We start from the raw sequence: 26,115 nt of genomic DNA on the forward strand, positions 1-26,115 counted from the left end.
TGATATGTTTTGGTAATGTTTAACATGCAGGGAAAGGCTTTATTGTGACAAGGCTGAACTCGATCCAGTAACTTAACTGTTTTACTGGTAAGACTTATTTCAGGGGAATGAAGAAACTAAAAAATGGTCAATAATGAATGCTACCTACTGGAGGTTGGGGTTAAAATATCAAAACATTACAGAACAGGCAATTGCTTTGTTCAAATGTGGAAGAGGAAGCAATTTTCATCCATCATACCTTGACGGACAACTTTCTAGTTTTTAATGCTTGTCTATCAACTTGTAACATTATTTTCAGAAGACTTTGTTTAATGTGAGCAAAATAATAAGAAAATAAAGTAAATATCAGTTCCAGACCTAAAAAAATAATTTATTTGGTTTCTCTGATATTTTTTGAGTGTTTTTCATACACAATTTCTGCAGTTACAACATCTTCAACTGCCATACCTGAAACAAATGTATAATTTTAATAAATTATCAATTTCTAAAACATTTTAAACACTAAAAAAAAAAAAAAAAATAGGTTACCTAATGATTTAAAAATTGTTGTTTTATTTGGATATGCTTCTTTTATACCTAGAATTACTTCTCCAATCTCAGCATAAATAGAGGCCTAAAAATAGATGAAGAGAATTGGTTAAAGTTTGACTATGGCAAAAGAAAAATCTTTAAAATTTACAGCGAGTGATCAAATTATTATGGATACTACTCATATTTTCATGTTTACACTCATTTTTTTTTTAAGAAACAAACCCCAACCCATGTTTTTTATAACTCTGCATAGGGGCTGGTATCATTACTATTGTTTTCCAGAAGTGGAAACAGTACCAGACTGCATCAGTTTACAAATATTTGAGGTTATTCCAGTTTTAATCTAGTGAGAAAATGCTTTTGTCATGAGGTTATATAAAGTATTCTAGAATTATTTCTTTGAAAGTTTTGGTGTTTGCTATAGTTAATAAGTAAGTAACAATTATTAATAAAGCAATGTTGCTACTTTTTGCGATTAATTTTCAGTATTTGTTTTTTATTATTTTTTGGTATTGTCAAAGCTTTTTTTAAGAATGGGCAAGGCTTCAGACAGACATGTCCCCGAGAAAATGTAAGGAAATAAAAATATTACTACTCCCCTCCTTACATTTCTAAAAAGCTATTGCACATTTAACAGGTGTTTCTAATTCAGTAGTTGCACGCATCAAAAGCTTAAAATTGACCAAAAAAATGAGTCACTCAAAGCAGATCGAATTGAAAAATATGACAGAAAACGCATCACTGCTCTTTAACCGGCTGTATAATCAGGAATATGTGCTTTTAAGGCTATTTAACATTTTAAAAAACATTCTTGATGAAATAGCTCCCCCAGTTGGAGTCGCACATTACCTGGGAGGCATTAGTCAAAGGCACTTTTTTCGATCAAAAAGCTAAAAAAGGAGTCGTCGGAGAAGCATGCCTATAAAATATTAAACTAATCAAAATAATAACATTATTTGTCAATAGCACTACTTACAAATAGTACTTACGCGCTTCCAGTCCTGAACAGTCATTTTTTTTTTTGGTTGTTTTGCCCACTGTATAAGTTTTTTCTCAGCCTTGGTACGGGGCTGTTTTTTTTTTTTTACCCTTCGACCAATTGCCTCCGGACAGTCCTGATGGAAACTTCAATGCCCTATTCATTCATGAGACGGACTACACTCTTGCAATTTTTGAAGGAAGTAATTTGCTTCCAGTGGCATGTTTTGGGCAATTTTAATTTTGATATATCCAACTATTGACCTAAAAACACCTATTATACTTGCAATAACTCTCTGAGTATGTGTGGAGAGATGTAGCAATGCTTGTACTTCCCTATACTTTCTAGGAGAAAGTATAGGCCTTGTTTAAAGCCTTGTCCATTCTTTAAAAAAACAGTTTTGACCAGGGCCCCGCAGTTAGAGGACCCCAGACTAACTTGTATTTAAAAACTTTTTTTTAATGTCTTTTTAGAACAAGTTTCATCTAGTTGAAAGTGTAGCCCCATTTTAAAAGCGAAACAAGGATGAACTGGGTCTGTCGAGAGCCGACAGGCCCCCTTAATTCATGCACTAACACTGCTTCAATGTGCACCTGCGCACCCCAAGGGTCAGGCACAAAGTTTCTGGCCATAAGCTGAGACGGCCTCTCGCTGGCCCTGAAGATTATTTCCAGATAATGTTTTCGGGGGAATATTTTTGTTTTTGCCTTGAAATTTGAGTTAGATCTCTTCTAAAACAGGGATTCTCAACCTCTGCTCCGGAGGATGGGCAACAGTCTGCGAAAAATGTGACCGCATCTGGGAGATTTTTAGGTGGTCACGTTTTTCTTATTGAGTTATAGTAACATTTTATATGCTGTTTTTAAGTTAATTTTGTGGTTACTTTTTATTATTTTCTGTTTTTTTCCCCCTCAAAAGTTTATTTACTTACGTATTAATAATTACAATAAATCAGGGGTGAGTCGGAAAGAATTAGACTGTGGGAGAAGTGGGACAGCTGCATTTATACGCCAAAATAAAGCGTGGAAAATTATTTCTATCTTGTCCAGTAGAAGTTGCAGATGCAGAGTAGAGTCAAACGAGAGTCTGAAGCTGCTTCCACTACTGAACTAGCTGGAGATTAATTTTTCTCATTTTACTTCGGCTTTTTAATGCAGCTGTCCCATTCTTCCTCCTGACGTTCTACCCTTCTGCACCAGTTGTCTCTAAATTAACGTATTATTGTTAGCAGGCCTGGACTTAGCTATAAGCTAAACAAGTTATAGCTTAGAGACCCAGCTTTGTTGGGGGCCTCCAACTCCTGAAAAAATACAGGATTCTTTCCCAAAAAAAAAAAAAAAAGGCTGAAAAAAAAAAAAAACTTCTCATTTTCAAGTACTTGAAAACCTTGAACATTTGGAAAATGTAGTTACAAACCTTGAATTTTAAAATTTCTAACAAACATGAGGGGAAGGGGAGAAGATCAAACTGTGCCAAATTCAGCTCCTTGCATCAGAAATGTATAAATCATGGTTCTCATGTTTCTGTAACATATAGCTTGAGATATTTTTTTGTGATTCACATGTTTCATATCTTGTTAATTATTTGATCCCAAATCCAGTATTTTGGATTTTTGAAAGTTCTTTTGATATTGTTTTTTTTTTTTTTTTTTTCTTACTTCTACTGCATACTGTTAATCCGTTTAGCACAAGAAAGAAATATTGTTCTGCCTCTATTCTTTTTCTGTTTTCACACTACTTGTGTTCGAAAAAATATTGTTGTAAGGAAAAATCTACAGTATTTGAAAAAAAAAAAACTTAAAACAGCAGTTTCTTACAAGTTTTAAAAAATTCGGTAAAATGATACAATCAAGTTTGAGACTGGAAAGTGCAAATGAAATGCTTTAAATATGTTTAATTGTTCTACAGTCCTTAAAAAAAATTAAATAAGTCTTTGAATCTACTTCCTGTTTATGTAGTACCCTTAATTCCTTATCTAGTGTAAACTATAAATGATTTGAATGACAGGGATGTTACTCTCTCATTACCTATCTTCAAAATCTCCACAGTTTCTTTTATGAGTTTGTTGCATTTTTTTTACTAGGGATTTTTTTTTTTTTGGCTTGAGGAGGTGATCAAAATTAAATCATTTTATTTTCTTCATTTGCAAAAAGAGTGTGAAACTTATAAAAAGTTTTTTTTTTTTTCCTTTGCCAATTTTTTTCCCTGATATTTTATAGTTTGAATTATGCCTTATAATGTCTCAAAACACAGCATTTTGTATCTATTTTTCAAAAATTTTCCTGGGGGGAGAAACCCCTGAACCCACTCAAACTAAGGATATTCTACATCGCATTTAAGATGGTCCTTGAATCACTCTCCTGAAACTCCCCTCCCTCTAAGGTCAATGACAAAATGTATACATGTGGGGATTATATAGAGAAAAAAAAAATGTTTAGTTAATTTTTATCAGGTATAGTTAGGATTAAACTATCAATATTTATTCTTTTTATTTATAAATTAACAGGGATGTACACCAGGATGAAAGCCTAATTGACATTGAGGCATTGAAATCTTTAAAGGCAATTATCCTTGGGATATTTTCTCACTTTTTTGAGGGGTCTCGCTTGTAGGGAAGAGGGGGGGGGTGACATTACTCTTGCGATGGGCAACCCTATAGTCAATAAAATAATTAATATTTTTAATTGGGGGGCACCACAAAAAGTCTTCGCCCAGGGCCATGCAAAATCTAGGGCCGCCACTGGTTTTGACAATATCAAGCAACAATATAAATCAAATATTGAAATTTAATCACAAACTCTGTAGTAGCATTACTTTATTGATAAGTGTTAATTACGTATTAACTATAGCAGACACCAAAATTTTCGAAGAAATAGTTCTAGAATACTTAATACAATCTCACAACAACACAGCAGTAATTAAAGTACCAAAAAGCACAAGAATGAATGTATTTACTTTTCTGATAGTTAAAAATAAAAAGAGCGAAACAAAATCATCACTTAAGAATTTATTTTTACATACAGTTCGAATTTGTTGGGGAGATAGAGATAAAATAAATTACAATTTTTCAGTTATTAAATCTGTAATTATTATTACTTTTCTTGGAAATATTTTAGGTGCTACATAAACAGGATAATATTCAATTAAAAAAATCAACGGCCATGGAAGAGGTCCGGACCCCCTGGACCCTCCCCTTGTGTGCACCACTGTCTTCCACCCCGCGGACGGTTCAGTATAGCCTACTAAGGCTCTTGTGCAAAAACCAAATCAAACCAGCCACCCAGGGCGTGCGCAGAAATTCTGGTGCCCATCACAAATGACATTTACGCCCTCCCCCCTCTCTGTATTATTTATTTCTATGTCCCTGCTTACATTTCATTCCTCGTTTTCAAAATCTTGGGAATGGGCCAACAAATGTCCCCACCCCCCACCCAGTGCATGCCCCTGCCTCCACTTTCATGTGGCCTAAGACAGCTTGAAACTGTTTTGGGGACTTCAAGAAATTACTAGAGAAGAGCCTTAGTTCTCCTATTTCCTATGCCTGAATATGACACTTATGCTTTTTCTTCTGATTTATAGGGTCCATATTTTGAAAATAACCCCCTTCAAAACCAGGAACTGGATCCTCCTTTTCTGTGTACCCATCTTAGGTAACTATTTTACTGTGGAACCTTGGGGTTGCATTTCACTCTTAAGTATGCTGTTAATCAAACGTGTGAAATAAGTCATCTGAATAAAAGTAGAAAAATCCCACACATAACTACTTGAAGAATAAAAATATATGAAAAGAGCATTTAAGCAAGAGCCTAATTCTTTCATAACTTTTATTAAGAATTATACAAAATAGAGAAAATACTCACACCTGATTGAATAATATCACCAGATTCTGTCAAAGCACCCTCTTTGCTATCAACATATACAACAGATGATAACATCAAATCTTTTTCAAGTTCCTGCCATTCAGGAACTGGGGCTCCTACAGCTGAGAATATTTAGATTAAATTAGTGAAAATAGAAATTGCTTATTTGAATTTCAAAACCCTCATCTATAAATAAAATAGGGAATAATAAAATTGTCGCCTCAGAGCAAGAGTAAGACAACTAAGCCTGAAAACAGCATTAAGATGTCCATCCTATTGTTGCTCTGAGACAACAATATGTGCATACATATGTTCCCTATACTGCTGTGTGCAGGTAAACAGCAGTTTTGGAATTAGAGGTTTTTTCTTTACGGAAACCAAATAAGCAAGATTGTACAATAAATTAAACATACAATAGGTGACAAAAATGCAAAAGAATGAAAAATTTGCAGTTACTTCCCTTTACCTACCCACAGCAGCATATAAATCCACATTTTACGTTGTATTTTGGCCAAATTTTGTAGTGAGCTTCTGCATCCACTCGGGAAGGGTTGTAGGAAGGTTTTCAAATGCTAAAAAAGTAGTAAAGCGTTCAACTTTTGATTTTAGAGTCCATAACTGGTGTGAAATAACTACTTATACCCGAAATAATGATAGTATTTTCAGTAAATTACTGCCCATTAGCCAAGGCTAAAGCAAAAATACGTGAAATACACCGCCAGCTCAGCATTTCTAGCAGAGGACTGCAGTTTCGTTCTTATTAGCACTCAACAGCCCGGCATAGGAAAGTTACTTCCTGACTGAGCTGGAGATGGAAAATTGGTTTCCTTTGAGGTTTTCCATCTCCAGCTCAGTCACTTTCCTATGCTGGGCTGATGAGTGCTAATAAGCACGAAACTGCAGTCCTCGGCTGGAAATGACTGAGCTGGCTGTGTATTTCACAAATGATAGTATAGTCTCAATTTTGTTTCATTGGAAATTTCATGAAAAATACCCTCTGAGAGGATTTTCTTCCTTAATTTCGGAAACTAAAATGTATAATTTAACCAAGAAAAATGTTATAAGAAAACATCTTTATGTTTTTAATGGGGACTTTAATGTATGGGAAAATCAATTCTAAACTGGAAATTTTCTCCTTTACACGAGCTAATATAATGAGCATGAAAAAAATCATTGAAAAGAAATAGCCAATCTGTTACCACTGTTTGCTCGATAGTGAACAAATAAAAGTTTTGCTTTAGCTTTGACGCTTTGAGTCTTTTCCTGTAATGGAGGAATTTAAAAATTTCCTCATTTGATTTTTTTTTTTTTTTTTTTTTGCTATTTATCTTCTTTTTTTTTTTTTTTTTATTTACACTGCCTGTAGAAATTATAAGCTAAGATTTTAGTTGCATTAATGGAGACTTTTACTGTTGCATTTAATGTAATCCGGACTTTTAGATTTGCCATTAATGTAATTTCGGAATGGTTGATGCTGATGTTAATATTAAAGGAACTGATGTTATTCTAATGGAAACATTTGCGAAAATTGAACTCTTTCAAAAGAGACTTTTTATTAAGCCTATTGTTCCATTCTGAATTTATTTCTCATCCTTAATTGGTCTTTGGAACTGTTTTCCTTATCCAGATAGATATTTTCAGAAGGACTGTTGACTTTACTTGAAAACTGTAACCCTTTTCAAACTGATGTCCTTATTCTAATACATAATTTTAAGAAATGTTTTTTTTTCTAATGAGTTTTAGGACTACTGTTCTCATTCCAATGGGACTATTTAGGGATTGTTCCCCTTACTCTGATGAGGATTTTTATGGCTTTTTTTTTTTTTTTTTTGGTAAGATTGCAATGGGGTCTGTTGTCTGGGAGTTAATTCTAATGAAGATTTATAGAGTCTATTGAAGCTATCTATTTGGTCCATCGCCACCATAGACCTTTTAGGTTTAGACAGATCAATGGCAATTCCCTCTCAATTTGTGTAGAACAGTGATTTGGTTCTATCTTCCTTATATGATTTATTAGTGTGTGATCAGCTATGCTCACTCACCCTGTCCCGTTCTTTAAGGTCACTGACTTAAATCAGTGCTAGAAGCCACTCAACTGCAATCAGCTCAAGAGAATAATGTTCGACAAGTATTATTAATCAATAATTTTATGATTGCTTTGGAACTCTATACCTTTTAAGCTTTCTCTTCAATTTAGACTTTTAACATCCTAATTAATGATTTTTTTTTAAATAAATAAGTTGGTATGAACAAATCATACCATTAATATGAGCTCCCTCCTTGATCCATTCCTTCCGCAAAATAGGTTTTGTGGCCATTGTTACAGTAACAATTATATCAGCTTCCTTTACAGCGTCTTCAACACTGCTGCATAGCTCACAGCTAAATCCTTCTTTAATTATTTCACCTACCAGCTGCATCCCACTCTCGGAATTCAAATTCCAAATAAAAATCTGAACAATAAACAGTTAGAATTCATTATCGTAAATTAAGAAGTTGAATAATAAGTGAAATAAACATATACTTGTGTATCAGAGGTAAGAGACACTATACCACAAACGAATATTTCTACTTAATTCTTTAACATGTCTTATTAAACAGTGCACTTTTTATTCTTATTTATTTCTTGTTTTAATGGACATGATGATGCGCTACATGAAGGAGGACCTGCGTACAAAGTTCAAGGGGGCTAATATTTTCAGAGCCCAGAACAAAGCATAACATCTGGTGTCAGCACATCTATCTATGGCAGGTGGAAAAGAGAAGAACCCTGTTCTAAAAGCTCGATAGAAAGAAAATTTATGTTCTAAGTAGATAATACAGTCGAACTCTGATTTAACCAACCTCTATTTAACGAATTTTTCTCTATCCCCGACTAAAATGAAGACAAAAACCCCTCTTGACTGAACAATAAACCTTGACTTAACGAATTATTTTAAAAGCCGAAAAAAAAATTTTTGTTAATTTGAGTTAGAAAATATTGGATTGTTTTCCAAATCTTATATCCATATTGTCCGAAATAGAAAAAAAAGACTTTTCTCTTCCAGTAATGACTTTTCTTTGGCAAAAATCCGAAATTTTTGATGGGCGAGAGGGCAACCAAAGAATATTGATTTTGTTGCAGAAAGCGATGATGAAACTCCCATTAAAACTTACTTTTTCAAATGCTTTACATGGCCTGGAAACTAAAAACATATCTCATGCAGCAGGCTGCAAATGACACAGTATTTTCTTCTCTCCATCAAGTTGAAAGAGAACTATTTCGATTCAAGTATCAAGGCAATTGTCAAACATCAATTACTCAGTTTTTTTTTTTAATATTTTTTTCACACCCTGATTTTACCAGGGTTGCTATTTTGTCCACTTTTTTGTAAAAAGTCCGGGACACCAAAAGAAATTGGACAAAATGGAGGAAATGAAAATGAAACTGATTATACATACATAAATTTATTGTTATGGTGTAATAATATTAGTATATTATTCTAATACATTTTCTATTATGAATTAATCATTTAATTAAAATAGAATCATTAGCTTTAGAATTTCATAAATCCAAAAAAAAAATTAATTACACATTGGTGTAGCTAATTTTAGATCATAATTTACTTAAAAGTAATAAAATTTAACAATGTGAATAAGCTATTGGGCATGATTAGAATATTATATACAATAGTAGAAAATAAACTCAAAGGGAAAGTCAAATGAAATGCTTAAAGACATACATACAAAACAAAGATTTATACACTAAAAATATTTTATAACTTATATTTTTTGAGTTTTTATTGATGTCACCCCATAGTAAAATATTTATGTATTCAGCATATTTTATGCATATGTTAATGTCATACAAATTAAGAAAAATTACTATTTTAGTAGATGTGTGGGTGCACAGAACAGTGTATTGGAAGAGGCTATAATAGGCAAGAGGGTAGATAGCTTTAAAAGGGCCATTAATCTTCATTGGGGACTGATAAATTGACTAGGAACAGCCTAATCAGAGCCTGTTGCTGATCATCACATTTGTATAAGTATTGCAAGAACAGATTTCACTTCATGCCAACATTTCTTTTATTAATATCAAGTAGTTTTCTTTTTTTTTTTTTTTTTTTTCAAATATGATTTTTAATGTTTTGAAACGCAAACCTTTAAAAAAATTTCATTCCTACTTTTTAAATTTATAAATGCACTTATCATGGGCAATAAACCTCCATATCACAGATAAACATCTTAAAATTTACAGCTGATGTGCTTGTTTTATAAATGCTATTACATGCATTATAATTTATTTTAATACTCATTTGATTTATTAACACACTTACAGAAACTTCAACTGATCTTACTTTTTTTATTTTTCCTTTAAAACACTTTAAAATCAATTGTTTATATACACACATTTATGTATGCTATTTTTATATTAAAATATTGCTTGAATAGGAAAAATGTACATAATTAATTATTATTTTCAAACTTCAAATTTTTAACTCAAAACTTTCAGTTTACTGATGAAGTGGACAAAATGGACAAAATGACATTTTTTCTGGGACTTTTTTTTTTCGGGGTGGACAAAATAGGACAATCCGGGATTTTACGAATAACCCCGATTTAACATATAAAGGTTTCAGTCCCTATGAATTCGTTAAATCGGAGTCTGACTGTAATTAATTCCAAAATTTAGAAAAAATTTGTATTCAACAGTATCCCAGGAATCCGGTGGCTGAGTGGAAGTGCTTCGCGCTTCCCCGCCATAGGTCCAGGTTCTATTCCTGGGTCAGACATGGTCGACACAACCATTCATCCCTTCAGTGGGTCAATAAAATGAGTACCAAGCATGCTTGGGAAAACCCTGAGGTATTTTGCAGGAAGTTACCACCCAGGGCTAAGGCAGAAATACATAAAATACACTGCCAGCTCAGTCATTCCATCCGAGGACTGCAGTTTCGTGCGTTTAGCAGTCATCAGTCCGGAATAGGAAGTAACTGAGCGGGAAATCCTCTTAAAGGAGCCAAGAGAGCCAAAGAAACTGGTAGCTAATTAGCACACCCATACAAGTAACCACAGCAATGGTGCAGTTCAACTCAAAGATTGAAAGCAAAGCAAGGTATTTTGTAAGGTTATTTGGGAGGTAACTTACTGCAAAATACATGCCTTGCCTTCAATTTTTGAGTTGAACCGCACCATTGCTGCAGTCACTTGTCTGGTGTGGTAATTCTACCTTAGCTACCAGTTTGTTTGGTTCTCTTGGCTCCTTTAAGAGGTTTTCTGCCTCCTGTTCAGTTACTTCCTATTCCAGACTGATGAGTGCTAAAAAGCATAAAACTGCAGTCCTCGGATGGAATGACTGAGCTGGTGACATATTTTATGTAAACCATGGGGGATCCACATTCAGCTGACCACCTAACCTGAACATCTGCCTAGCACCCCAGACTTTTATCTGTTGCCAGTTTCTATTTAATAGCAAATAAAATACTTGACATTGACTTTTAATAATATAAGTCTTTTAAAATTATTTTCAATTTTCCCTCTTGATTCGACAGTTGCAACTCAGTCGGAGGTTTTTAAAATTTTTAATTTTATCGTTGCTTGTTGAAAAATAGATGGAAATCAATTCCTTTTCTCCCCTGTAATTATTCAAATTTGAACTTCCAAAAACGCGATTGCAGACAACTTTGAAGATTTTTACAAGAAGGGAATTCTGGAGCTCCCCCCTGAAAATTCTTTTTTAAATAAAAGTCCTAAAAACCTAAGCAGAATTCCATGATATTAGGAGAAGTAATTCAGAGACTATTCTAACTCAAATTTTTTGGTAAGTCATGTTTCAAAAACCTAACTTTTGATGATATTTAAGGAAGGAGGTTCCAAGGCCCTTGTCCGAATATTTTCTAAAATTGAAGTCTTAAAAATGTGATTGTAAGGCCATATTTGGTAACATTAGGGCCGGTAATATTTGGAAATTAAAGCTCTAAAAGCGCAATCTTAAGTGATTTTCGAACAAAGTTTCATGCGATTTTGTCGGGAGCTTTCGCAAAATTTTGCGAAATTGAAGATTTGGAAACGAAATCTGAGATGCTCTATAATGCTTTTGGCGTGGGGGGGGGGGGATTCGGCCAAGTACCATTTTGAAAACTTTCTCATTTTCCGGCAAACTAGAAAAAAAAAGAAATAGGAGGGAGGGGGAGTAGCTGACCAGTTAGCTGAAACTATTGAGAATTTTTAACTCCAAGATTTCTTTCTAAAAAAATTAAAGTTTTACCCCAACATCATTATTTTTTTCTTATCAAAATCACTTTGTTTTCTGAAGACGCGTCCCTCTCCCCTCAATAATAAATATTATTGAGAAACATTCAACTCAGCATTCTGAAGGAGAGGGAGTACAGGGCGATGCAACCTGAGGGGTGCCCTGTGGACCCCCCCCCCCTCCCGGTTGCATCACGGAACAGAAGGGTACTAATTATATTTCTAAATTGAAGGATAATATTGTAGAGGATATTCCACTATAAAATCTGAAACTGAAACTTGCTGGTAAAACGAATAATTCTAAAGTACTAGTTGTTAAAAAGGCATTTAATTTACTATCTAAAACAAACACACTGTCCAAAGCCCTTTTTTTATATTTAACACACAAATAGGTGAAGAGAAAGGGGGTGGTGAATTGAGTAATTATGGTCAAGTCGTTACTTTTCGGAACTAAAAAGTTAATCTAAATTATTGTCTCCAATATATGCATATTACGCACAAGTAAATAATATGCAAATCTGTTTACTGTATTTTTTAATGTATAACATGATGCAGTGGAATTACCATGAACAATAGTTAAAAATCACAAAAATACATATTGCACAAATTATAATAGAACATATTCACAGCAAGAACCAAAATGGGGAATAGCTAATTTCTTGTGCTGCTTCATATGCTCAACCTTGTGGAATTATAGACAGATTGAAATAACATTCATGGCTCCACATTTGAAGATAAATGCTAGTTAATTAGCATCATGTGTTTTCAGCGTAAAAGATATCTCTTTTGAATAGCACATTCAGACACAACAAGGCAATCATTTTTCCTTATAGATAGACGGTAAGAAGGATTGCTTGTTTTAATGAGCAGTATAATTTCACCGGTACTTTTATAGAAAAATGAAAAGTTCAATTTCATTTTCTCCCTCTCATTTAGAGCATTTTAGATTGGTAGAGCCTGGTGCCTTTTTGACTCTGGCGCCGTTGTGGGTCGCACGACCTTGCACATAGGGGCGGCCGGCCCTGCTCACGGGCTGTCGTGCCATTGAGTTGGTACTGACTGACCACGGATTGTATGGAAAGACAAACATCTGTTTTACAGCCGGAAATGGATGAATTTAATATTTTTTACCGATGTCAGTTTTTGCAGAAGCAGAGTCTCATTCAAATGAGTAGAATACGTGAATCAAATTTTTACTTTCCCCCCTTATTCACATAGATTCGCCTTATCTGGACGTTTGAAAATTCCATGTAATCTGTGGTTGGACAGTAGTATCCCACGAACGTTTTACATTTGATTGCTTCCAGAAAGTTTGTTGTAACACCAAGAAAAAAAAGATACAAATTCAGTGAAATGTACTAATTGCATAAATTTCAACATTTGAAGAGAAATTACCTTTTTGAAACTGTAAACATGAGAAAGAGCTTGAAAGTGGCTACGTGCTTGAGCTCCAGCTCCAAGTATTGCTAGGTATCTTGGCGATTTGGGGGCTAAATACTAAAATTAATAGCATCAAGAATTACAATTCAGGATTAGTGAGTAACTAAAACAATCATAGGTACTGTCAGCCCCACTTAATCGGGTAACAGATAAACAAATACCCCGCTTATATGAATAAAACCTCCCGGAACCGAATATTTTCCCATAGACGCAATGTTAAAGATCCTTGCTTAATCGAAAAATTTCCCCCAGATAATCAAATAATATTGATCATCTTTTGTAAATATTTTTGCAGAGAAAAATTTAGAAATAAATTAAGTAAGAACTATGATTGACGCAAAAATATAAAGTAATATTTTTTGCCAACAACGGCCGAGAAAAAATATCATTCATATTCTCTAAAAAGAAATCCCCATATCCTATAAAATTTATTTTGCCTTTGCCATTACTAAAAGAATAGATACCATATTTTCCTGTGTATTATCCGCAGGCAGCCTTTAATCCGCCGATCCTAAAATTGGCCTGAAGAAAAAGCTTCGTATAATCTGCGACTGCGTATAATCCACGGATAATAAGTTATAAAAAAATAAAGTTTGAATTTAACATACCATTTGAGCAACTAAACTGAAAACGTGAAAAAGTAACTACTTTGAAGGCATAATCAAAATTAATCTGAAATATAACCTAAAATATGAATTCTTCTTGAAATCTTGATTATAGCATGCTAATTACTTGAAAAACAAAGAGTCAAGACAAAGGAGCAAACGGTCAAATCTTGTGCAGACGGCTACCTATTTCACTGTAATCTTGCTTTTTTTACATGACCTGAATCGCCAAGAGGGACATTCAAGCAACGTAAAATAACCAACATACAGGCAGGCAGTGAGTGAGAACAATAATGCTTCGTAAAATAAACAACATTCAGTCGGCGTATGGTCTGGATCGGTGAATCCTACTGTAAAAATATTGAGGTTCAATGCGTTGGTGTTAAGGGGGAAAAAATCACAGATAATCCGCAGCTGCGTATAATCGGCACCTTATAGACTTTGCCTTTTTTTAGCGGATAATCCACGGATTATACGCAGGAAAATATGGTAGTGCAGTCGATATTTAAATTTAATAACACGAAGAAATATACACATTTTAGACGATAATAAATTGATAAATATTGAATGTAAATAATTCCGGAGGCTAAAAGGAAGTCAGAAAAGTGTTCCTAAAAGACCTTGAGCAAGCAATTCACTTTTATGGAATTTTTTTTAAAAATAATGTGCTGAAAAAAATGTGCCACAACAAAGATTTCATAACTCAAATTGTACGTTAATTTTTATTATTTTTATACGTTCTTGCATGTACATACGTATGGATTAATTATTCAACTATTTCATTGTCTATTTAGCTTATTTCAAAAACTTTTTAACAATAACATTAAATATTTCCTTTATAAAGCTATTGATTTATAATTACAGCAGAGTCTCAAAAATCCGAGTCTCGAAAGTTCGAGATTCCGGTAAATCCGAGGTGCTCCATTCATTTTTGAAATTTAATTTTTTAATCGCTCAAAAACTATTTTAATTAAAACCTGAAAATAGAAATTTTGCTTCTGTAAAATTAATTAACTTCCAACAGGGAATAAGGAAAAGACATTGAGAAGTTTGTTTCAACAACTCCGAAAGAGACAAAATATTTGACTAAAAGATAGGTATTACAACAAGATATGCATTCAAAGATGCCTTGGAGATAATAACCTGATACGTTACATCCCTTTTTGAGTATCTGATTGCATTTAAAAAGTAGGTGCCCAACTGGATGCCACATGAGTTTCAAAAAGGAAATTTAAACCTTTCACAACTAACTGTTTTTGTGTTATGCAAGATACATCTTGTACTCTAATAGATGCAGAAAACTCATCGAAATGGTACCAGGTACAGTCAAAATGCATGTTTTGGTTGCTTAAAACTGCGCACATAAATATACAGTTGACTCCCGCTACAACGCGATTTGACTTATGCGAAATGGCTATAACGTGAATTTTTCACGTGTAACGAATTTTAGAGCTAACGCCAGGCCAAGGACTGCTGATGGCCTTTGAAAAAAGTGAGAAAGGGGACAAATTTGAAAACAAAGGTGACTAAAAGGTGACAAAAAGTAACTAAAAGGTGACCAAAAGCAATTTGTTAAGAACTCAAAAAACAGAAAAGGATTATCCCTTGTTACTGACTTTTACCAAAATAGCCCTATATGCTTTTTGTAAAGATTTCTACAGTTTCACTTTCAATATATGTTTTAATTTAAAACATTGTCTTAGTTTATTCTTCACATTCCTTTCTTTTTTGCTCTTCTTTTTGCTTCTATTTCAATTCCAAATCCTTTTTCCTTTCACATTCATCCATGTATGTTGTGCAATTTACGTGTGCTTGTTGTGCACATTTAATTATTTCTGGACCAATGGGTAAAGAAAGCAAATGAGGATATTCTTTTTTACAGCGTCTTTAACTATAAGTATGCTGTATAAAAATCTTTCAGTCCTTGCTGTCTTTTCACCAAAAAGGTGCTTTGAAATAGAAAATAGTCTTTCAATGTCATTGTTACCATGTGATAATGCAAGTGAAGTTTTTATCACCTTAGAAACATTAGATCATTGGAAGTTGAGTCCTTTTTTGAAATGTGCTGCTGCCAGTAGATATCAATGGTTTTGTTTTCGGATGCTTTATCATCTTTTTCCAGCTGCAAAAGTTTCCATTCATCTTGCAACTTATCGAGTGGAACATTAAAAGGCATGATTTTGGCAACCTTTATCAAATCCTTACAGCTTCTAGATTTACTTCTCTCTTTCGGATCCAAAAATTTTAAACTTTTCAGTAACCCGTTTGATATGCAACTTTTTTCTATTACATACTTGCATGCAGTCACACAATGCTTTTTAACAGCTCTTAAAAACATAACCTTTTCATTTTCTTTCAGTTTTGACAGTTCATCTGTCACCTATCCACTAACAACGAGATCTTCAAGACGTAGTCTGTTACCAACTGCAAACAGTTCATCCGTGTCTACGTTTAAAAAATCAACTTAATTTATGACAGAGGCTTTTATAACCCGAGCCATAAAAGTCTGAACAATGGTTCCTCTTTCTTGGTACAATTTATGTATCATAGGTGCTTGGCATTGAAAGCGTTTTGTGAACTGCATAAACAAATCAGCAGATGCAAAGATAAAATGCAGCTCAGCTTTTATAGGTCTTTTTAAAACATTTGCAACAGCTTTATATGACCTCATTGCATAGCTGAAATTTTTTTTTTAAGGCAAATGTTTAAAAAAATAATACTGAAGAGCATCCCACTGTTCCAGTAGTCTGTTTGCTGCAGGTCCAAGGGTAAGCCAATGGGTAGTTGTGTGTTTCAGGAACTTGCGATAAGGTGTATTTAGTTGAGCTTGCACTTCTTCGAAGTCCTCCTAACGGGAAGGCCAACCATCAAAATAGCTATAAGTACTAAGAAGAAGTTCAGATGCTTCTTCACCTAAATATTGCAATGCTTTGACATACGCATTATGCATTGTATGAATACTGCAAGTACCAATATTTATTAGGCTTTTTTCTCGTGTCTCAAGGATAATAGTGTCAAACAACCTAAAAACCTTTTTATTAACATAAGGACCATCCAAAGGAAAGCATGAGACAAAAATTCATGGATAATTACTCTCGGTAAGTGCTTCACATAGCTTCTCAATCGAAATTTCACCAACTGCCTTGCCCAAGAAGAAAGTTTTGAGATGCCTTCTTGTGATGCAACATTGGCTTTCAGACCAATATTTTATTGTTCGTTGCAGTTCTTTTTTGTTTTTGACATTGGTATTTTCATCAAAGCTCAAAGTATAATGGGATAAACATGCTTCCTTTAACATACATTCCTGAAAATAAGAAGCAAGTCCATCTGTAGAAGGGATAGAAAGACTGGTTCTGCTCATACGGTGCAATTGCAAGCGATAAAAAAAATTCCCTGATTTCCCGGTAGCATAGCTATTTTTCTTAAACAACAAGAAAGGTAGGGGGGAGGGGGCATATTTAAGGCTATTTTTTAATTAATTTCACTGTTAAAGCTATTATTCAGATACTTAACAAAGATTTAATTATTTTAAAAAAATCCTAAGACGCATTTCAAGAAAGGTGAGAAAGGTGACAAAAGTTGCAAAAGGTGACTAAAAGTAACCAAATTTTCAAAAGGTGACTAATGGTGAGAAAGGTGACTGACTCCTCAGCCTGGCTAACGCAAATTTTTCGACTACAACACGAAATTTTTTGGAAGGAAGTTTCAGTTTCATTATTGGATACTAAATATTGATTTCGTGAATGTTATTACATACCTTTAAACATCACTGACAGTCAAAATTCCCGCAACATAAGAATAACGATCTGATCTTGGAGCATAAATCCTTATCTTTCTTTTTTAACTCTTAAATATTGTTACTGTATCTACTGTACTATTATAGTGCATCATTTTGATTTTACTACATGCTGTGCATACCATGTTTTATTTTATGTCTTTCGTTCCCATTAGTCACTCATTTTGTGCATCTTAAAGTATTTCATGTTGAATAACAGTTATTTATTTTTTAAATGCAGTATAAATTTAGTTATTTATGCAAGAAACTGTAGTGTATGGTTAAGGAATGCTTTAGAGTAGTTTGAAGGGTGTTTATAAGTGTCTAAAAGTATTTGGTATACTTTAAAAAATTTATATGCATACATTTTTCCGCAACGCGAAATTTCGACTTACGCGAGGAGTCTTGGAACGCATCCCTCGCGCAAGTCGGGACTCAACTGTACACTGATATGGTGAAACTAAAATGTAATTCATTTCGATGCAATTAAAGCGTAAATTTAGGTTGAAATTTGAGTAATACATTTTGCATGAAGAAATACTTCTTTTTCTTTGCACAAGAAAGTAAAACGTGTCCCTTCTATGTCGTCCAAATAGCATCAATTTTCAATCTGGAAGAATTTTCCGGATAATCCGAGTTTTCAATAATCCGAGGTGACATGAGCCCGAACGGATTTTCGAGACTGAACTGTATTATGTTTTAAGACAAATGTTATCAATTTAGAAAGGCAAGGAGTATTTTCCTGCTTAATCGAATAATATTTCTTTAGAACCGATGATATTCTATTAAGAAATAGTAACTAAACTAGTAAACAAGAAGATTCAAAATAAGAATTGCATATTTATAAAATATCATGGAACTATAATTTTTCATTATAATAAATTTTAAACAGAAAAAAAAAGAAATTGCACAGGAAAAATTATGAAAAAAACTATACACAAATTATGCAATGTGGAGTAACATTCAAATAAATTGCAGAGTTACATTTTACATTATTACATTCAAATTTTTGAAATATTGATAAAAATTAAGATAGTAAATTTTTTAGAGACTAATAATCTATTGACTAGTTTTCAGTACAGTTTTAGGAAAGGTAAAAATCTTGTGCAACTAATTTATTACATTTCTATGACAAAGTTACCATGGCTTTAGACAATAAGAAGCCTGTAGATGTTGTTTACATTGATTTTCAAAAAAATTTCGATAAGGTACCGCATGTTGCTCTACTTAGCAAATTAGCTGATATAGAAATAGGAGGGAAAACTTTCATTTGAGTAAAAAACTGGCTGACTGGAAGGAAACAAAGGGTAGTTGTAAGAGGAAATTATTCTAAATGGAGTGAGGTTTTAAGCAGGGTTCCTCAGGGATCGGTGTTAGGGCCTGTTTTGTTCATTGTTTTTATGAACGATATTCATAAAAATATTTCTGAGAACATGAATTGTTTTCTGATGACGTCAAAATTTTATGGATTGTAGAAAATGAAGAACAAGCAAATCAGCTGCAAGAGGATCTAGATCATATTATGGAGTGGGCTGATTAATGGGGTATGGCTGTTAATGTTGGGAAATGTCAAGTGCTACATTTAGGGCATGGAAATAAGTGTACAAGTTATTATTTGCAAGGTTCAGTCATTAGTCAGGCAGAAAAAGTTACTGATTTGGGCGCCTTAATAAGTCAAGATTTAAAGTTTAGTCAACAGTGCAGCATAGCTAGTAACAAAGCCAATAAGATGCTTCGGTTTATCAATAGATCTATTTCAAACAAATCTAAAGAAGTTCTTCTGCCCTTATATAGAAGTTTGGTAAGACCTCATTTGGGTTATGCTGTTCAGTTTTGCTCTCATCATCTTAAGAAAGATATTAATGTATTGGAAAGGGTTCAAAGGCGGGCTACAAGGTTAATAAATGGACTTTCTCATTTAGACTATGATTCCAGGCTTAGAATGCTAAAAATACACAGTCTTGAGCAAAGAAGAGACTGAGGGGACATGATTCAGTTGTTTAAATTTATTAAAATGAAAGATGTTACGGGGCAAAAGTTTGGCACTGAAAACAGGACAAGGGGTCAGTGTTTTCAGCTATTTAAATCTCAGGCTACCATGGATATTAGGAAAAATTATTATTTTAGCAGGGTAGTGGAACCTTGGAACAGCTTACCGGAAGAGGTGGTAATGAGCAAGGGAGTAGATAGTTTTAAGAGGGCCATTGATCTTCACTGAGGATTGTAAATTGACTAGGACCAGCCTAGCTGGGCCCAGAGCCTGTTGCTGGTCGTCACTTTTGTATTTGTATTCTGACTGGCAAGATGCATCTTTTCTGAGATGTGGCCCTTGAGATCAGGGGTTTTTTTTTTTTTTTATTAAGTTTAAATTTAATATTAACTCTTGTATAATAACGAATAAAGTTTCAAAAGGATCTATAGCAAATTGTATTGATACACATACCATAGTAGCAACAACTGAAGCAGCTGCTGTTCTCATTTTCGTTATTACTTCTCCATCCAAAATCTTAAAAAAAATAAAAGCAGTTTATTGTTATTTCATTTATTATTATATCTTTTGTTAACTTGCAACTTTTAAAAAATTATAAACTTTTTTAGGGCTCATAATAATAGGATTTACTTGCAGACTTAACAGTTTGGAAGCCCTAGTGATTTGCTTATTCATCATGTCAGTTTGATTTTAAATACAAAATTAAGTATTTTAACATCAACAAGAATAAATAATGCACTAGGTATGTACAATATTCTATCATCTTCTGTTTTCTCCTTTTGATATAAAAACAGGGTGGCTTTACAGGAACTTTGAAAAAAAGTTCCGACTTTTCCCTGATTTCGTTCACCAAATTTCCCTGATTTACGTTACCCATGATAATGGTTTCCTTTCTTTGCTCTACTTGAAATCCATTGTGTGTTTGTATAAAATGCAGTATTTTAAACGTTTTAAGTTGTGTAAAGTTGTTGAACTAAAAATATTTTTTTTTAAATGCTACTTCTTTAATAATATGGTTTTTTTTTTAAAGACAATTTTTTTTTTTGGGGGGGGGGGAATAACCTACAAAACAGCATATTAAATTTTTATATAATGGAAAGATTATAGAAAATTTAAAAAAAAAAATTACTTTACTTCCAGAAACCAGTTAGAATAAGAATTTTAAGAAACTATTAAAATTACTCTTAAAAACATGTGTATTTATGATAGAACTAAAAAGTACTTGAAATTATTTTGAACTAAGTTTTCAAACAGTATAATAATTGTTGCAAGAATAACAAGTAATAGTGAAAGAATAGAAGTAATGTAGTTATTCTTATATAGCTAATTGACATATTTATGCAAAACAGATTAAACCATTTGACATCCATTCATAGGGAGCTTTTCTCTAATCAAGAACATAGGTTTTAATGAATGAATACAGCATATTAACAATAAAAAAATAAAGATATTTACTTAAGTACAAAAGTTAACTCTATTTCAAATGATTTCAGTATTTAACAAGAAAAAATCATAGATTGCTTTTGTAACAAACTACTTTGAAATGCAAGAAAAAAAAAAGGAAAAAAAAAAGCAATTAGTTAATTTTAAAATATATAAAAGAAGACTACAACTTGGTTATAAAATTAAAGAATCACTTAAGTCCGAAGAAAAGAAAACCTTTATAATCTGCGGTGACAACAAATAGTATAACGGCAAAAAAAGTTTTCTTTTTATTGAAAGTTTAATTTTAGCAATTAAATTAAAAACGCGAAGAAGTAATAACTTTTAAGCTTTTATAGTATTAATTCAAAAACCAAAGATTTCTTCTTGAAATCGTGATTACAGTACGCTAATTACTTTGAGACAATGGAATAAAGGCAAAGGAGCTAAGGCATTAATGAAGGCTTCCTCTTTGCTGTATGCTTATTCATTTTACGTAGCATTGAAAGCGTAAAAGGAAACTTTAAGCTAGGTAAAATAAACAACGTAACAGACACAAAAGCAATCTTTGGAAGTTCATCCTGTGGTTAATAAGTAAGATTCAATACTTTGACGTTGAGGAAAAAAGATGCACAAATATGTGACAGTGTATAATCGCACCTCATTAATTCTACTTTTTTTTTTGAACAGATAATTGGCGGAAAATGCGTAGGGAATTAGAGTACTTAATTTTGTAAAAAAAAAAAATCTTTTTCTCTTTACAAAAATCAATTTTCCCTGATTTTTTGTTATTTTTTCAAAATTCCCTGATATTTCCCTGACTTTTCCCTGATTAATAAAGTTCCCTGACTTTTCTCTGATCTCCCTGATGGCACCTTAACTGTTGCAAAACCAGAACAAAAGTCATATCAAGAATATCATTTACAATTGTTTTCATTTTTATACCCATAGGTGTAGCATTGGAGGGAACAGAATAGGGGAATACAGGCCCTACGTGAAACATTTCTGGATATTTAATGTTTCGCACCTGAATGGTTCTTAAAATTTGAATAAAAATCATTTAGAAATGTTCTATTTCTATTTATTTTCTCTTATTATTACTGCCTGTGATGTACTATTGATATTGTTGATTCCTCACACTACCAGTCTTGGAAGGGTTACTGTGAACACAAAATATGGTACAGCATATATTCGTGGTGTTTTTTGTTGTGGTTTTATGTTATTTTCATATATATTGTGTTCTGAAGTGCTTTGACCATGTTTTTTTATCTGATTTTTTCCTGTTGGCGCTAAAAAAGCATCGCTAAGAACGATGTATGACATATGTCGTCATACATCGTTTTCATGGCGACGCTTTCTTGGTGCCAACAGGAAAAAGTCGCCAAGGGTGGGTATATCACATCAGTTCCCAAAATATTGAATAATATAGATTGATAGATATGAAGAAAGAGCTCCAATGGAACTTTTCAAAGTTTCACGGAAGTGGTTACAAATATCATTAAAAATTAACATTACAGTATGAAGGCAGGAACTTTTTTATAAAAACATTTATTTATTTTTTAAGAAATTCTATGCAGAAGAGCAAAAAGTATATTTGGTTTAAAAACATCACTAATGCTTGAAATAAATACAACCAGAAATTAGAATTTTTCCCACCACTTAAAGGTACACAGCATTAATCTAAGTCTGTGTGTGGAGTGAGAAAGAAGCTCTTCCTGCACTCCTAAAATTCAAAGGCTGATATTTGAAGAAACGCATTTTGGATTCAACACTAACAATAGAGAAATGTTGGAATTAGAAGTTTTTTCTTTGCTCTTTATTTTTTAGCTGAAACCAAATAAGGAAGCTTGTACAATAAAGATAACATACAAAAGTGACAAAAATGTAAAAAAATGGAAAATTTGCAGTTACTGTCCTTTACCTGCCTATAGCAGTAGTACACGGGTTAAGAGAAATTAAAAATTAAAGTACTTACAGCTTTTAAATTGCCATTTTCAGAATCATACAATAATATAACAGCTTGAATTGCTGGAATGCTAAATTTCTTATTTTCTGGGTATACAGTAACAATTTTTGTAGCTAAAGCATCTTTTTCAGAGTCATATGCTGGCATAGCAAACAATATTCTGGAAAAATTAGTGTTTCAATTAAAATACAGTAGTAGACACTAATTTTAAGCAGAGTTTACATTCCACAAAAATGCTGCATAAATCAAAAATACATAAATAAAGACCTAATATTAATGTTAAAACAGGAGTTAGGTTCCAGAGATTAAAAAAATATATATTATTCAGTCTAAGAGACAGATAAATACATAATAAACTGAATATGTTGGTATATTATGCTCCACCTGCATAAAGAAAACATGAGTAAACTGTCTGTTTACAAAAATAATTGGTTATGATAATCTGTTGACAGTTATTAATGATTTTTCAGTGTAGTACAAAACACTAGCAATACAGAGTTCATTTGTCAGGATTTCATCCATTAACTGAATAGATTCAGTAATGCCAAACCATGATTTTTAAGCTTTTAAATACTTTTAGCTTGTACAAAACTAACAACAATCGTTCAAGTAGAAGCGCAGTTAGAAATTACATTTTGAATCAGGTTTTGCCATATGTGCCCTGATATGAAGGAGGGGGGGGAGGGACACCTGTTAGCACGGGCTTGAACATGAAGAGGGCCCAGAGATTTTTTAAATGAGGGGGGAAACATATGTAGAGACGTCGGAGTAAACAATTTGGTTGGCACCCATTAAAGTTATTTGTGACAGGCTCCAAAATTTCTGTGCATGCTCCTGCTGATATTTATATAAACTATTGTATTAAGATTAGCAATGCACTAAAACCAGGGCCAGATTTGAAAATTGCAGAGGCCCCTAATCAGGGTTTGAAAAGATCATCATATTTTCGAAAATATCCGATATTTTCGACCTGTGAAAGTTAGGATATTTTGTAAAAATTTTATTGTGGGAGCCACTTTGTTGTGGAGGCCCCGGGCAGTAGCCCCGCCTGCCCTACCCTAAATCTGGAACTGATTAAAAAACCAAGGGTTTTAGAAGGGGTTTTAACTCCAAAACCTCCCCCTGGCTGAGCCACTGCATTCAAGGTTGTGTTTTGTCTACCTTATAGAAAAATTTAGCAAAAATATTCAGTGACCACTGATAATGTGCTAAATATGCAAATGCATATGATATCTGGTCTCAATTAGAACAGTCTTCCTTTCATTCATAATTTTTTTATGAATTAAGATTAAGTTTTACTTGAGATGAGAGTGTAATTCAAATACATTCAGAGAGGTATGATTTCAACAAGGACTTAAAAACTCTTTTAAGAACCAAAAGATAATAATAGCAAAGGACTTTTGAAGTATACTTTGAATTAATGCAGAGATAAATGCAGGAAACTTAGCTTTGCATTTCAGTATCACTGAGCTAATACATCTTGAACTTCATAACAAAATATTTCATAAAAACTTATTGTTACATTGAGTAAAATTTGTGACTTTTATAGAATTAAAGATCTTTTAAGAACCCAGAATCATTTTCCCTTAAATTAGCAATGAAGCTTAATATTACACTAATTAATAGTAAAATATAAAGTTTTGATGCTTCTTATATCAGATAAAACCAATGCGTGATTTTTTCTTTTTTTTTTAAAGTTCCAAAGTAGATAAAAAAAAAAAAAGCTTTAACTTGAGATACTCTTAAGAAGGAAAGAAATAAGCTTTTATATACTCGGAATTCGTTACCCTTTGTGTTTATCAACAGTTATCGCTGACCTAATCGGCTGCTCCACTTTACCAGCAGAGTATGACTTAAGAGCTCTTTTCGTTTCTTCTATTAAATGTCCCCATTCGTCTTGCAAACATTCTAACACTTTTTCTTTATTCAAATAAATTGGTTGATATCCGCTTTCAGTAGCCATTGCGATAGAAATGATCAAAATGTAGAAAAGGTCAGAATCATCTGTTGTACTGGATTATGAGACTGACGCGCTGCCAACGGACTCGTTTCACGTGTCGTCATAGGTCACATGATCTCGGTGTCACGTGATCTCGCTTCGCTCCGCAAGAGTGTGAAAACGTGCTATGATTTAGCAGAAGATTTTTGTTTACATTACTTTCTGCGAAAAAAACATTCTCTTCGGTGGTTAATTTGTTCTGATGAGTGTAGTTAAGATGTATAAAAGTACAACAAAGTTGTTTTCCATGGATTTCCAGGGAAAAAAAAAGGTTTTGAACAGCTTGTCAACACGAAATGACACTTATCGCCAGGAACGAATGCACTAGTTCTATGTTCCAATATTTGAGAAATGGCAATTCTCGCATCGGTATTTCCTAGCTATTATTTTTTAATATTAAGTTGACATTAATTCTGACAGTGTTTTCTGTAAAATACGTAGAACTCATGGTAAAACTTCGAAAATTTTCTGTTGAATTTTTGGAGCATCGAATACTAGATCACATACATGACTTCAATCATTCTATTTAAAGAAAAACAAATATCGAAGCATTACTACTGGATAGTTACGACAGGGAGGTTTGGTGTCATATTTGTAATCAAATCCTCTGTAGTAGTTTTTCAGTTTTCCTGACCAATACTTTGCAGCTGAGAATTATTTCTATATTTATACAAATACAAAAGTGACAACCAGCAACAGGCTTGTTTGATGCATGATATTTTGTTTCAGCTCTGACAGATTAGGTATGTGATAACTTTCTAAATGTATATTTTAACTATTTCAACTTTATTTTACAAACCAATAGATAAATTCAATTCCAAAGTTTGTTTTTGAATTTGCCAAAATGCAAGTCTTTTTTTTTTTTAATTATCAATGATATTTTCCCTTTGTTGTGTTATTTTGAAGCGAAACAATAGACAGTTACATCTTGAACTGAGATAGACCGTGCAGATCCCATGGTGTGGTTTGGGGAAGGGAGACACCACTAAGGGACCCCCGGCCCTAGAAACCAAACTTTTTTTTTGTGACAAGTATACAAATACAGTTGTAAATATTTTTGGCAAATTTAGTAAGAAGTTGTTTTAGGGGCATTCCACGGTATTTTTCACATTTATGTAGAGTCCGTAACGTGACCTTTTTTGCCATAACTTTTTAATTTACTGTTTGATTAGCATATTATTTTATTTTGATCTTTTCCTATCAACACACCAGCTCAAATTAAAATAATTTACAAATCAAACGGTAAATTAAAAAGTTATGGCAAAAAAGGTCATGTTACGGACTCTACCCCTTTAAGCCCCAGATTGCACGATCG

The 26,115-nt window shown here is 33.0% G+C and overlaps 1 protein-coding gene across 2 annotated transcripts; it reads right to left on the bottom strand.

The window, feature by feature from the left end:
- Window positions 1-349: 349 nt before the first annotated feature.
- LOC129230081 (ketimine reductase mu-crystallin-like) lies at window positions 350-24,836 on the bottom strand. 2 transcript variants are annotated; one of them, XM_054864486.1, is made up of 8 exons: window positions 24,619-24,836; window positions 22,811-22,961; window positions 19,867-19,929; window positions 12,999-13,100; window positions 7,630-7,822; window positions 5,370-5,491; window positions 529-613; window positions 350-447 (listed from the first exon to the last, which is right to left on the bottom strand). In XM_054864486.1, the coding sequence occupies exons 1-8, from the start codon at window positions 24,762-24,764 to the stop codon at window positions 371-373; spliced, it is 939 nt and encodes a 312-aa protein (XP_054720461.1). In that variant the 5' UTR covers window positions 24,765-24,836; the 3' UTR covers window positions 350-370. The 2 variants fall into 2 exon arrangements, with proteins under 2 accessions (XP_054720461.1, XP_054720452.1); XM_054864477.1 differs by having other exon boundaries at window positions 24,589-24,836.
- Window positions 24,837-26,115: the final 1,279 nt, after the last annotated feature.

Source organism: Uloborus diversus, chromosome 1 (assembly GCF_026930045.1).
Source record: "Uloborus diversus isolate 005 chromosome 1, Udiv.v.3.1, whole genome shotgun sequence".
Taxonomy (NCBI): domain Eukaryota; kingdom Metazoa; phylum Arthropoda; class Arachnida; order Araneae; family Uloboridae; genus Uloborus; species Uloborus diversus.